The sequence below is a fragment of the Acinonyx jubatus genome, chromosome E2 (genome assembly GCF_027475565.1).
Source record: "Acinonyx jubatus isolate Ajub_Pintada_27869175 chromosome E2, VMU_Ajub_asm_v1.0, whole genome shotgun sequence".
Taxonomy (NCBI): domain Eukaryota; kingdom Metazoa; phylum Chordata; class Mammalia; order Carnivora; family Felidae; genus Acinonyx; species Acinonyx jubatus.
The window spans coordinates 55,794,485-55,808,990 of NC_069396.1; the positions used below are offsets into that span (position 1 = coordinate 55,794,485).

Genomic DNA, 14,506 nt, shown 5'->3' on the forward strand with positions numbered 1-14,506 from the left:
AACATCTTACTGAGGATAGTGCTGGATTTGAAATTGTAGATTTTCCAGCCAGGGTCATGTATCTTTTTGCACATCTTGCTATCTCCAGAGTTGATCTGATCAAGTTCCTTGAAAAAGGAAAGAGCCCTGGCATATGAAGAGAAGGGAGACAGTAACCATACACCCAAGGTAAGTGGGAATGAATGAAGCAGATGACACAGGTGAGGGACCAAAGTCAAAGGAGATAACTCAACCTTAAAATGTGGTTTGGGAAACTCTGATTGAATGGAATGATTCTGGAAACCTAGGTTTATTTTGCTGGTGGTCACAGAGGGATCTCTCCTGTCTCCCTCTTGCCATGCTCCTACATCCTCTTAGGCTTACCCTCTGTTCCATTGGAACATTGCTCCATCGTCATCTTCTATGACATTCACAGTGAAATCCAAAAGCCACCCATGGCCACTGAGGGACTATGTGATGTCTGCTTTTCCATCGGTTTTGGGAGCACGTGAAAATCTGTACACATAGAGAGATTCTAAGTGAAGGCCTCAATGTAATTTACTCCTGTCCAAGTTATGGGTGCACTTGTCTCCTGGAGACAGACACAAAGGCTGGTACAACATCAGGAATGTCAGGTGGATTGATGCTCCCCTATGAAATCTTATACAGTGCAACCCTATCCAGATAGGCTTCCCCATTGACCAAACCCAGTACTCTGCTCTTAAATGTACTGGGAGCCTCATCATTTACATTGGCTGCACAGTGGAATAATGGGGCCACTTCATTAACACCTAATTAATACTAGGCTCCATCAAGGACTAAGTGCCAGAATCTTTGGGGTTGGGACACTAGAGATGGGAGTTGAAAAAAAACTACACAGGGGATCCCACTATGAAGCCAAAGCTGAGAATGGCATTTTAAACATTGCTTGTCAAAATTCCATGTATACACAAATCACTTGAGGTTCCCATTAAAAACAGACTCTGGAGCCCCACATTCAGGTATCCTGACTCCTTAGGTCTAGATGAAGGTCATTAATTTGTTCTTTGTTTTTTTAATGTTTATTTTTGACAGTGAGAGTGTGAGTGGAGGAGGGGCAGAGAGAGGGAGACACTGAATCTGAAGCAGACTCTAGACTGTGAGCTGGCAGCAAAGAGCCCGACGCGGGGCTCAAATTCAGGAACCAGTGAGATTGTGACCTGAGCCAAAGTCAGCCACTTAACTGACTGAGCCACCCAGGTGTCCCCATTAATTTTTACTTTTCACAAGCATTGAGGTTGCTGTCCCCAGACTTTATTTCCAGTAGCACTAGAGAGAGCAGAAGAGCACACCTGAATCCGTTATACCCAACCATCCTATCTGAACACAAATACTGCCGTTTTCAGTGAAGACTACTAACTGCTTTAAAAAAGATGGCATTCTCTGCTCATACCCTGCAAATTGGGAAAGGAAAGGGTAAGACAGTGGGGTCTGAACATGGCTCTTTGGGGTACACGTGTGTACTCATCCACAAAGGGGATGTTTACTGAGTATCTTCTACATGCTCCAAGTGTATGAGGATGCACTGTGTTCAAGAAGTTGGCCTGGGAATCTTATGTATATTGTGTGAGTTAATCTTCCTAAAACCCTGGGAATTGTGTACACTATGTCCATTTTTCCAGGAGGGTTGGATCCTGGGTGAGCCTTCTTGGGAGTAGAGATTGTTTCTCTTCTCTTGTATTATCAGTACTCTTGAAGACCATGTCGGATGTGGAGGCACAAATATAGAGAGCAGATGGGAGACACAAAGGGTAGGGTAGAACCTCTGAGGGAACTTTGATGCGTCAATCATTTGCAATTTATGTATTTGGTTTATTTTAATGTGTTGAAAATCAGTGGACATTCCAGGAGTGGAAGGTGGGATGCTATGTGTTACGTTGCAAGCACTGTTTGAACCAGAAAGATGAAATGTACTCACCAAATTGTAAGTTCTTTACAATCCTTTATCTGAGTCTGAGCCTTAGGAAAGTGTGGATATTAATGGGCTATCCAGGAGGTGGTGCTGCTAGGAAGTCTGTTCTCTGAGCTGTTCTGAGAAGGGAGGATCAGGGACTAGCACCGGGGCCATAGAGGTCAATTTCGTGGTGGAACAGGTCACTTAAAAAAAATTTTTTTTAGCATTTATTCATTTTTGAGAGACAGAGAGAGCCCCAAAATGAGCAGGAGAGGGGCAGAGAGGGAGACACAGGATCGGAAGCAGGCTTCAGGCTCTGAGCTGTCAGCACAGAGCCCAATGTGGGGCTTGAACTCACCACAGACCTCAAGATCATGACCTGAGCTGAAGTTGGACGCTTAACAGAATGAGCCACCCAGGCACCCCTCAAACAGGTCATTTTTTGACAGAATCTGAAGGGATAATTCTGTCAGGCTTCACACACACCTGTAGACAGAAGGACTGTTCCAGATGCAAATTCCAGGACACCTGAGCTCCATGCCCAGAATGTTAGCCCTGAAGTATGAAACAGTAATCCGGGAACATCAGAAGGTTCACTCCAGTGATGGGACTGATGGACGCCTAAGCGTTTATATCACACACCATGATCCTGAATGGCTGGTCCCTGCTCCCTATCTTCTCAGGTTCCCCTTCATTGTGTGAGGTGCCAAACTTGATGGGTTCACCAGCATTCTCTTTGTGCACATGTGTGAAGTTTGATAATACCAAAGGCAGAAATGAGAGAAAGCATCAAAAATTTTGGGTGTGATAACACTGGTATGAGGGAGGACTGATCTGGCCAGAGACTGTGACCCCTTCACATTTGAAATGTAAACTCAGGTGTGTGGGCTTGGTTGAGAAGAGATTAAAGGCTGGTGCTCTGGAGGCCTGGGCCAGTAAAAGGAGGAGCACAGGATTACAGGTTTTGGCCCTGAGAGGGGCTATGCATGCACAGAAATCCTCTGTGCACATGTGCAGCATTTGGCCAAAAACTCTATCTGTGCAGGTGCTGTGGGGAGCCATTACCACAAGTGAAGGCTGGGGAAATGAGGGCCGAATCACATCAGTGTCTTATGCACATGTGCAAAAGTGGGCTGAGAGAGGCACGGAAAGGTGTCATACTGAGTCTTATGCCCACGTTGTGAGTGGGCAAGGTGTTCAGACCATGTGGGAAAGGTGCTCAAAATGAGAGGTGGTACTGTGTGGTGTTAAAAGATGAACTGGTATGTGTTCATATTTTCAAGAGTTAGCTGACTACTTGTTTGTCTGTTCAAATGGTTAGACATGTTCCTTTTGTAGAAGATAGTGGTAAAGTTTTTATAGAGATGTGGAAACAAAGGAAAGACAGTGATTTATTGGGTTCAGTATTTGCCCTTATTTTTGAATGCAATTTTATACAAACAAAAACTGCTCAAAAATTAATATCAGAAACCTTACAGAGGGGTATTATGGTAACCTGCCTGAAAGGACAACTTACTTGGAGATTAAAATACCAGATAATAAGGTAAATTAAATAACATATGAATAAAAAAAATGCAGTGTATAATAGCAAGAGGTTTACTATAGAAAACATTTACAAGTTGGTTTTGATAAACTACTGTCTACACGTTACAGTAAAGGACCCTGACTTTCATTGCAACAGTATTTCACACACACATAAAAATCTGGAAATAAGTCCTTCTCATATTGTCATTTAGTGTTATTTTTTCCCCCAACCCTCAAGTCACAGAAATAGATTTTTGAATATCAACTAGCTAAAAACCCTGCACAAAGTGACCATTAGTCACTTTAGTCTCACACTGGTGTGACTGAGTGTTTTTAGGTTGGTGGTGTTTGGAAGAATGACAATAAGGTTTTCCCTCAGTTTGGTTTTGGAAGGATATGAATAGGGTGTTTCTTTAACTCATGTAATGCTTACCACTTTTCAAACCTACACTTTTTTTCTTCCCACAAGTGTTGGTGGTGTTTCCCCAGGAACCTCAATTAGAGCTTGTGTAAGGATTACGAACATCTGTATCTTAAGGGGTTTCTCTCCAGTATGGATTTGCCCATGTCCATTTAGTTGTGAGCCATAAAAGTTTAACCACATATTTCACATTTGTAAGGTTTCTCAACAGTATGTATTTGCTGATGATGAGACAGTTGAGTGTCAGTCAAAGGTTTGCCCACATTCCTTACAAATGTACCTTTTCTCACCAGTACCATTTGTCTTCTGTGTATTTAGTCTTGAGGACTGACTAAACACGTTCCCAGGTTTATGACATCTGGATGAGGTTTTTTCCCCCACATGAGTCCTCTGATGATCGTCATCGTTGGAGGACTGGTTAAGAGCTTTCCTGCATTCATTATATTCACAGGGATTCTCTCCCATATGCATACTCTTATATATAGTAAGATTGGAGTTTTGACAAATATCACCCCCTTAATGATTCATAATGATTGTCTGGAAAATGAGTCCTTAGACATTGTTAACAGCTGACCCTGGTTCAACTGTTTTCTCAGATTCACTGCATTGTACAGTTCTGTCTCCATTAACAATGCTCTGGTAGGATTGTGGGTTTGACTCCTTGGTGAAGGACCTCTCAAATTGAAACCACTTAGCACTTTCTTTCTTCATTTTTAAATCTATGATTTTCACAAGTATTTTACGGAAAGGTCAATGCAATCCTATTTTCGAAATGGTTCAAATAATTATTTTTAGCATGGACTAGGTAACTGTAGACAGACAGGTCCTAAAGGTGCGGTGATGAGAGAATTGGAAGGCAGAAGGCTGAGACTTTCCAGGAGCTGAAGCATTGGTCCCCTAGCTCAAGCCTCTTTTATTTTTGCAAATTGACTGATAACAGCAAGCACATACAACATTGTGTTGGACGTCTTGACAGGTCCTACACCTGTAGTGTATTCCATACTGGGTCATGAGTACGTCTGGTGCCAGACAACACATTCTCATCCCCAGGCCTGGTGCCCATATGATGTTCTTCTGGAGAGAACGAACAGTCCTGGCAGCCTTCTGTCCTGGGAATGAAACTGCTTTCAGTTTCTAGCTGCTCTGTCCCTTTCCTTCAGGACATTCTTACGGTGCCTCCAGCTTCTTGTCCTCCAACATCTCCCCCTTTTTGTTTGTATACAATGGACTGGAGAAGGACATTGCATAACCCAAACTGTCGGTCGGTACGTTGACAGGCTCATTTTCCCCAGCACCAGACTGTACATGCAAATATAAATACACTGTATATTAATACAAACAGAATAGCGGTAGAGAAACTGAAAATCTTAATATGCTCTGTACGGTTTAATTTTACCAATCCCTCTGATCTACTTTCTAAGATCTTAGAACCAGATAACATGTCCAGACTTGTTTTGAAAGTCACCTATATCTCTGCTTGCAGATGTTAAATGTCCGTGGGCACATTAGATTGCCCAAGCAAGTGTCTCTTAACATGAGTCCATGGAAATTTGGTGTTATTAAACGGTAATGGGGTTACACATACTGATGTAGCATACCAAACACATTTTAATGATATTTGCCTTTGTAGGCTCACTAACTGATCTCCCAGAAATATCACAGCCTATTGTAGGTCTGCAATTTTTCTGGACATTCTACTGTCAATATCCCTCTCTGTGATTTCTCATGCCATTGTTGCACAAGTTGTGCTGTCTACACAGATTGGTGCAATGAGACAACAGCAGTAGCTGTGGCGGCAGTGACAGCAATAATGTCTATAATAGCTGCAACAAGCATTCCAACAAATTGTAGGGATTGATAAAGAATTTGCTGTAGAGCCTGGTCCATCAGATACATTTCTGGAGAATACTGCCATGGTGGAGACCTGCAAACCAGCACCCACAGGCCAGTGTGTGCTCCAAGTAAATACAAGCTTTCGGATGACCGATTAAAGCGTATGGAATTGTTAAGACAAGTGTATAATGAGCAGTTAACACAGGTTATAAGGGCCTCAGAATCATTCCAAACTATGTCCTTTTAATAGTGCGTATGGCAAACGGACACAAGCCCATATGTACCTGGTACTATTGCCCGTGAAGGACAAAGTAGTATATTGTTGGAGCTGTCTTTGTAATACGTGCCCTTCCAGGTATGTAAAGGGTGAAGGGCAGCAGTTAATTTCAATATATGCTTTTGTAATGGTCCTTGTTGTAACTGAGGACTGGGCACAGAAAATCCCCCACCATGCCAAACAACTGAGCCATTAGCAGTGGTGCTGATAGTATGATTATGAACATACCATCGTAGATTTTTAAGGCAAGCTGAGCCAAAAGGGCTCCAATCAATGATGCTTCCATAGGAAGTATTTAAAAGAACTCGACCTATCTCCCCTCTACATGCTTCCCAAGTCACCTGTCCATTCCATTCTGACAATGTATGAGTAGCACAAGATGGAAGTATTAGAAGAGTGTCATTAAGATTGGAGCCAATCAGAGAATGGGCTGATAGTAAGAAAATAGGTTTGTGCTGGGTTCCATTTTTAATAATAGATAGCCATGCTTGAGGCTTACTTTTGAGGCCGTTTCCCATAACCACAACATATAGGAGGACCTTCAATCCCTACAGTATAATAATCCATAACAGTACCTTCTTCATCTGGCCTAGGGGGTCCTCTGCTCTCAAATGGTCCAGGTGTCCATTCAGTGTCATTTGTATATACTGGCACAGGGGAGTCATACCAATTTACGTCCTGATTGAGAGGTGGATGAGGGATATAAGCCCAGTAAGTATAGTGATCAGCGTTTACTGTAGTAATGGTAGCTGAGAGCATCATATGGAAAAGGCGAGCAGGAGTTTGTGGGCTGCGAGTCTGCATCAATATTTTTTCAACATCATGCGTCAACCTCTTAACTTGTCCCCAAGTAGGAGGTTGAGCGGTCCTAGTGCACCTCAGAAGAGGGTGTGGTGCATTGGGCACAATTATTGGTTTCTGGATGGACATTCTGCAAAACTCTTCAACTAGTGGGGTCATGTCGAACCGAAGTTGCTTGGATCATCCCATGCCTGGGTTTCAACCAGCAACTGGGTAACTACTGGTAGCCTTGATCTGTAGAGACATAAGCATACCCTTTGCCCCACACAACAACCTCTCCCTATTCCCAGTGTCCCTTCTCATCTTTCCAATATACTGGCTGGTGAACAGGGGTGACCTTTTGCTTGTGCCAGTGTACTTCAGCAGCAGGACATGTATGGGGTCCTTGTATGTCCAAGAAATTTCAAGTATATAAGGCACGATGTAATTGTTTCTGTGGTGTAGGTCAAAGTCCTTCTGCTCCTACACCTTTTTGTTTAATTAACATGTTTTCAAGTACCTGATGAATATGTTCTATGATCCCTTGACCTTGAGGGTTATAGGGAATGCCAGTAAGATGAGTAATTTTTGGGGCTGCAAAGAAGTGGGCCACCTTATGAGATATATATGCGGGGCCATTATCAATTTTAATGCATTGTGGGATACCTAGAATTACAAAGGTTTTAAGGAAATGAGCAATAATGTGCAAAGCCTTTTCTCTGGTATGTGCCATGGCCCAGATATATCTGGAGAAGATATCGATAGTAAAATGCACATAAGAGAGCTTACCAAAAGCAGAAATATGGGTAACATCAGATTGCCAAAGTTCATTTGCCTGTAGTCCACGAGGATTCACTCCAGAGTTGTATGGAGCCACAGTGAAGGGCTTGCAAGAAGGACAGGCATTAACAATATCTTTTGACTGAGCATGTGTTACAGCATGTCTATGGGCAAGTCTTCGAGCACTAGTAGGGTGAAGCATATGCTTCTGTTGTGCCATTTGTAAGGTGCCTTGTAATAAGTCATCAGCGATGGAATTTCATAAGGCTAATGGGTCAGGAAGGTTAGAATGACTGCAAATACGAATGATATATAAAGGGTGTTGCCTATACTGTATTCTTGTAAATGCAAAAACAGAAGATGTAATTCATTTTGTGGAACAATATGTGCAGTTTCAATATTTATGACTGTGAACCACACATATTGTGAATCTGTCACAATATTGAGGGAGGCAGGTACAAGATGCAACAGTTCTATAATAGCTGCTAATTCAGCCTTTTGGGTAGATGTATAGGGTGTCTTAGAAATAGGGCCATGTATAGAAGCTTTACCATGACCAATTCCATCTGTATAATACGTGTCAGTATCTGTCAAAGGCCAGTCTCAAACTAGCTTTGGCCAAATCCATGATGTAGCCTTGAGAAATGACAAAATTTTGTTTCTTGGATAGTGATTGTATAATTTCCCTACATAATCAGACAAAGTTATTTGCCCTTGTATATTAGTTTGGTAAGCCATATTAATTTGTTGATAAGGGAATAATTATAGAGGAGGGATCGTCACCATTAAGCACACGTAATCAGGATCGGCCTCTCCAAATTACATTCCCAATTTTATCCAGATATATGGTAAGAGTTTTAGTGTCCTTATTTGGTAAAAACAACCACTCAATGATTCCCCTGTCCTACCATAAGACCACAGTTGGAGAATGTGGAGTAGAAAAAATCAATAATTGAATAGGAATATTAAGTCAAATATGAATGAGCTGACAATTTTGAATATGATTTTCAATTCATCGTAATTCAGCATCTGCCGCTTTTGTGAGAACCCTAGGGCTGTTAAGGTTGGGATCACCAGCTAATGTTTAGAAAAGATGAGATAAGGTATAAGTCGGGATACCCAAAGCAGGTTGCAACCAATTTATATCTCCTAATAACTTCTGGAAATCAATTAAAGTTTTTAAATTATCTTGGCGAATCTGTACTTTTTGGGGAATGATGGTTGCCTTGTAAATTTTTGCACCAAGATAAAGGAAAGGATCTTGGGTTTGCACCTTAACCTGTGCTATTATTAGGTCGTATTTGGGTAACAATAATCTAGTGGCCTGATAAAGATCTTCTACCTGTATAGGTGTTTCTGCAGCAAAAAAATATCATCCAAGTAATGGATAATCAATGCCTGTGGAAACTGAATATGTAATTGTGAAAGTGGCCGATTTAACAAAATGCTGACACATAGTAAGGCTATTAAGCATACCTTGTGGAAGAACTTTCCATGGATAGCATTGCACAGGAGCCATATGATTGTATGAAGATACAGAAAAAGCCAATTTTTCTCTATTATCTGGCTGTAGAATTGTGAAAAAAACAATCTTTTAAATCTGCTATAATTAATGACCAGTTCTAAGGAATCATAGGAGATGGGAGCCCAGGTTGCAAAGGTCCCATAGGTTGTATCCCCGCGTTTACCTTTCTTAAGTCAGTAAACATTCTCCATTTTCCAGATTTTTTCTTTATCACACACACAGGAGAATTCCATGGACTGGTGGACATTTCTATATGACCTGCATCCAATTGTTCTTACACTAATTGCCTTAAAACCTCTAACTTCTCTTTTGGAAGGGGCAACTGTTCCACCCACACCAGGGCAGTTGTTAACCATTTTAATGGTAAAGTATAATGTTGTTCAGGAACAGTTATGTATATATGTATGTTCAAAATTACACTAAACTTGAATTCTGTACAGGATATACGGGATATCGCAGGCCCATATAAGGAGGCCGCATTTCAGCAGTAATTGGCTCCATAGGCCCACTTCCTTGTTGTCCAAGCCCTTTTAATGGATTATAATTAATTTTGGACATAATATTGGTTGCAGCAGGGGAAACATAGGGAATATTAATATATGCTCTCCATTGACTTAATAGGTCTCTTCCCCACAGATTAATAGCTATATCAGTAACATAAGCCTAGAGAATAACAGCCTGGCCTTCAGGCTCTTTACATAGAAAAATTTCAGCACTCTGTTGGATATCGGCGGCTTTTCCTACACCCAGAAAGACTGCGGATAGAGGTCGAAGTCGCCAATTCTTAGACCAAAACTTAGAAGCAAGGATGGTGATGCTGTCAGCTCCTGAGTCTACCAGGCCAGTAAACAATTTTCCATTAATTTGTAAGGTCATCTCAGGCCTTCTGTCCTTTAGAAATGTTTGCCAAAATACCTGTTTTCTGGTAGATCCAAACCCTCCCTGCCGTTAGATCAGTGTGGAATTTAAAACAATGTAAGGCAACAACAATAGTTGAACAATGCAATCTCCTGCCATGCCACGATAAGGAACAGAATTACTCTCCATTACTAAAATCTCAACCTTAATATCAGCATCTATGACTCTTAAGTGAACACGGTTCCCCGACTAGGAATTGAAACCTGGTCACAGCAGTAAGAGCACAGAATCCTAACCACTACCCCACCAGGGAGATTGAGCTACAATTGTCTCTGGGCCATTAACTTGGGACCCGGTAGGTTTCCATTCCTCCAGTAGTGGGGGTAGGGGCTCAGATTCTGAGTCCTCGTTATCTACAAGCTCATGATTACTTTCAGCCAGTGAAGGGTTGCAAGGGCCAATACCCCTGTCTTTCCCCAATTCTGACTGCAAGGGCTGCCACGCCAGGGAACTTAAATTGCATAAAGACCATAGGGAGAGAAGGATGGCTTCTCCTTACTGATGAGCAAGGCGCAAAGCACGTAAAACCAAATTCCATTGTTTCAGATTCAAAGCATTTTTGCTAGAGGGTGTAAACCAGTAACAATGTTTCTTTACTAAATAAAACAAATCCTCAAAACGGGAGCATTTCACTTTTATCCCTGAGCTCTTTAATAAAGTCTGCAAGAGCTGAATATGTGAGTTATAACTAGATGGGGTGGAATCCCCAGTACTTACTCTGCAGAAACCCTGAAGAAGGAGCTTCCCTGGCTCTAAAGTTCCCTTCAGTTCCCTGGGCATCTCTTCAGTGGTGCTGCACATGTCCACCTTCAGGTCCCTGTTGCGGCACCAGAGAGACAGGTCCTAAAGGTACAGTGATGAGAAAATTAGAAAGCAGGGGCTAAGACTCTCCAGGAGCCGAAGCATTGGTCCCCTGGCTCAAGCCTCTTTTATTTTTACAAATTGTCTGATAACAGCAAGCACATACAACATAGTATTTGACGTCTTGACAGGTCACGTACCTGCAGTGTATTCCATACTGGGTCATTAGTACATCTGGCATCAGACAACACATTCTCATCCCCAGGCCTGGTGCCTTCTGGAGAGAATGAGCAGTCCCAGTGGCTTTCCATCCTGGGAATGAAACTGCTTTCAGTTTCTAGCTGCTCTGTCCCTTTCCTTCAGGACATTCTTACGGTGTCTCTGGCTTCTTGTTCTCCAACATCCAACCATGTTTATCAAAATTAAGGGACTTTGGAATGAAAAGGGATTGTGTGTTGGTTGAAGAATCAAGAACCCTCCAAAAAGAACTTGTCAAATCAATCACATTTAGAACTAAAAAAAAAAAAATTAATGTTTATTTTTGAGACAGAGACAGAGCGTGAGAGAGGGAGGGGCAGAGAGAGGGAGACACAGAATCTGAAGCAGGCTCTGAGATGTCAGCACAGAGACCAACGTGGGGCTCAAACTCATGGACCACGAGATCATGACCTGAGCTTAAGTCGGATGCTCAACTGACTGAGCCACCCAGGCACCCCAATCACATTTAGGATTTTTATCTCCATTGTTAAATGTCTAACTTTCAGAAGAGTTTCAGTGAATGATTAAACCCATGTTATATATGAAATGGTTTGAATGATTACTTTCAGCATGGACTAGGTGATTTTCCAGAATTTCCAAATGTCCTTTCAGAGAATATGTATTCTAATAATGGATTTGGGTCCTTTCATTCAAAGACAGTATTCTGCAAACATAACTGACTTAATGTTGGGTTTTGCCTCCAATTTTTATATCCTTGACCTCTTTTGTCAGTAAGGATTTCATCATGGTAATACAGCCAGTTTTGTCATACCCATCATAATATCATTTCTACCCTTCTCTACCCACCCCCCATAATTATTGCTGTCATTCATTAAGTATAAATACTCAGGTGTGAATGCAAACTGGTGCAGCCACTCTGGAAAACAGTATGGAGGTTCCTCAAAAAATTAAAAATAGAACTACCCTACAACCCAGCAATTGCACTACTAGGTATTTATCCAAGGGATACAGGTGTGCCATTTTGAAGGGACACATGCACCCCCATGTTTACAGCAGCACTATTGACAATAGCCCAAGTATGGAAAGAGCCCAAATGTCTATAGATGGATGAATGGATAAAGAAGAAGTGGTATATCTATACAATGGAGTATTAGTCAGCAATCAAAAAGAATGAAATCTTGCCATTTGCAACTATGTGGATGGAACTGGATGGTATTATGCTAAGTGAAATTAGTCAGAGAAAGACAAATATCATATGACTTCACTCATATGAGGACTTTAAGGGACAAAACAGATGAACATAGGGGAAGGGAAACAAAAATAATATAAAAACAGGGAGGGGGACAAAACAGAAAAGACTCATAAATATGGAGAACAAACTGAGAGTTACTGGAGGCGTTGTGGGAGGGGGGATGGGCTAAATGGGTAAGGGGCTTAAGGAATCTACTCCTGAAATAATTGTTTCACTATATGCTAACTAATTGGGATGTAAATTAAAAAATAGATTTAAAAAAGAAGTATAAATACTCAGGGCCACAGCCTCCAGATCTTCCCAAATTAAGTCTAAGGAATTAATCTTTTTTGCCAATCATTGCCAACAAGCCTAGGATGTTATGGAAAGATGCAACTACAAGATAGAAAAGAAGTTATCTCACTTATTAAACCCACATTTATATATATTAAAATGATAATGTAGAAAATTTTACCCATCCATAGGACATAGCAGAATGGAGAAATAGGAAATACCAGTACTTTGCTGTTCCATGAAATTAAAAATGGACCAAATGACCTTTTGGAATGCTCCAGAAGTCAGTTGGGAGAACACAGCACACCTAAACAAGTACAAATGAAGAAGAACCACATCAAAGAGACAAGGAAAGTTTGTGAAACTTGCCCACTACAGCTGCTCACCGTCTCTGGCACTCCATGGCAAGACTGTGAGAAAACTCTTACCTCCTCTAAGGAGAGAAACAAAGGACTGACCTGTATGTTCAATGATCTGGTTTGTTGGCAGCTGCCTGAAGGGCTTGTTTCTGTCTGGGAGGACATGCAAAGCCAAGGGACTGACAGCACTCTCTGAATGCACTGTGGTGGCTGCTCAGACAGAAGATGAGTATTTTTTCAAACAATGGAAACTACAGAGGTGAAGACTGAGAGATTGAAGGTATCACACACTCTCACGTAACTACACTTTCTTAAACTGGGAAATTTCAAAACCTCAGACATGATAATGGCCAATACATGTGTGACTGAATTACTGTTATTTATCTTTTCCTCTACAAAGCAAGTTGATAAGCCTGTGCCCAGAGGATTTTTTTTTAACTTCCCAAATCTCAAGGAAAGATCACAAAGTATAAAAAGGAATAGAAAAACACATTCTAATCAGATGAATAAAAGAATAAAATAAATCTTTTTTTTAATGTTTATTTATTTTTGGAGACAGAGAGAGACAGAGCATGAATGGGGGAGGGTCAGAGAGAGGGAGACACAGAATCTGAAACAGGTTCCAGGCTCTGAGCTGTCAGCACAGAGCCCGACATGGGGCTCGAACTCACGGACCACAAGATCACAACCTGAGCCGAAGTCGGATGCTTAACCGACTGAGCCACCCAGGCACCCCTAAAATAAATCTTTAAAACTGGCCCTAAAGTAATAAAGAACTTATAATTGCCTGGCAAAGATTTCAAGAAATGATCATAAATGAGGCACTTAGCTGGTGCAGTCAGTGAAGGGTGTGATGCTTGATTTCAGGGCTCTGATACTGGGTGAAGAGATGAATTAGAAATAAAATCTTAAAAAAATATATCCTAAAGATGCTCTTGGAGAAAGAAGAGGAAACAGGTAGGTAATTAAATAATATCAGAATACTATGCATGAACAAAATGAAAATCCAAAGAGACAAGGTACAACAAACAACCCAGAATTGGGAGGTGAAGAGTACAATTACTGAGTTAAAAATACACTAACGGGACAGCAACAGACTTGATTGAGCAGGAGAAAGAATCAGACAAGCAAGACTCCCTGTTATAAATTATCTATGAAAACCAAAGAAAAATGTGGAAAAGAATAGGGACTCACGGGACACCAACAAATCTCACTCCCCATAAGGAGAGGAGAGTGGAAGAGATTACATAAACAACTAAAGGTTTGTAGTTCCCAACTATATGGAAAGTAGAAATTCAATAAGCTCAGTGAATTCATAGGAGGATACATATCAAGACCTGAACGCAGTGACACATTATAATTAATGTATCAAAAATCACAAGTGATAATTGTTAAACACCATGACAAAAGCAGCTCATCTTATACAAGAGAGCTTCTTTAAGAAGCTTAAGCTCTCTTCTTAGTGGGATTCTCAGCAGACCTTATAAGAAGAAGTGCGGGAATGAAGAAGAAGAAGTGGGACAATGTATTCAAGTAATGAAGGATAAAAATATATCCACCAAGAATGCTTTATCTAGGAAAATTCTTTTCCATGAATGTAGAAATGAAGATTTTCCCAAGTGAAACCAGCCC

The 14,506-nt window shown here is 41.2% G+C and overlaps 1 protein-coding gene across 1 annotated transcript in view; it reads right to left on the reverse strand.

Moving 5' to 3' along the window:
- Window positions 1-11,082, reverse strand: part of LOC128313177 (zinc finger protein 773-like) — a 33,103-nt gene extending 22,021 nt beyond the window's left edge. The window contains 3 exon segments of the mRNA XM_053210107.1: window positions 6,543-6,765; window positions 10,688-10,813; window positions 10,972-11,082. Of these exon segments, the coding sequence (XP_053066082.1) occupies window positions 6,543-6,765; window positions 10,688-10,813; window positions 10,972-11,082 (460 nt within the window).
- Window positions 11,083-14,506: the final 3,424 nt, after the last annotated feature.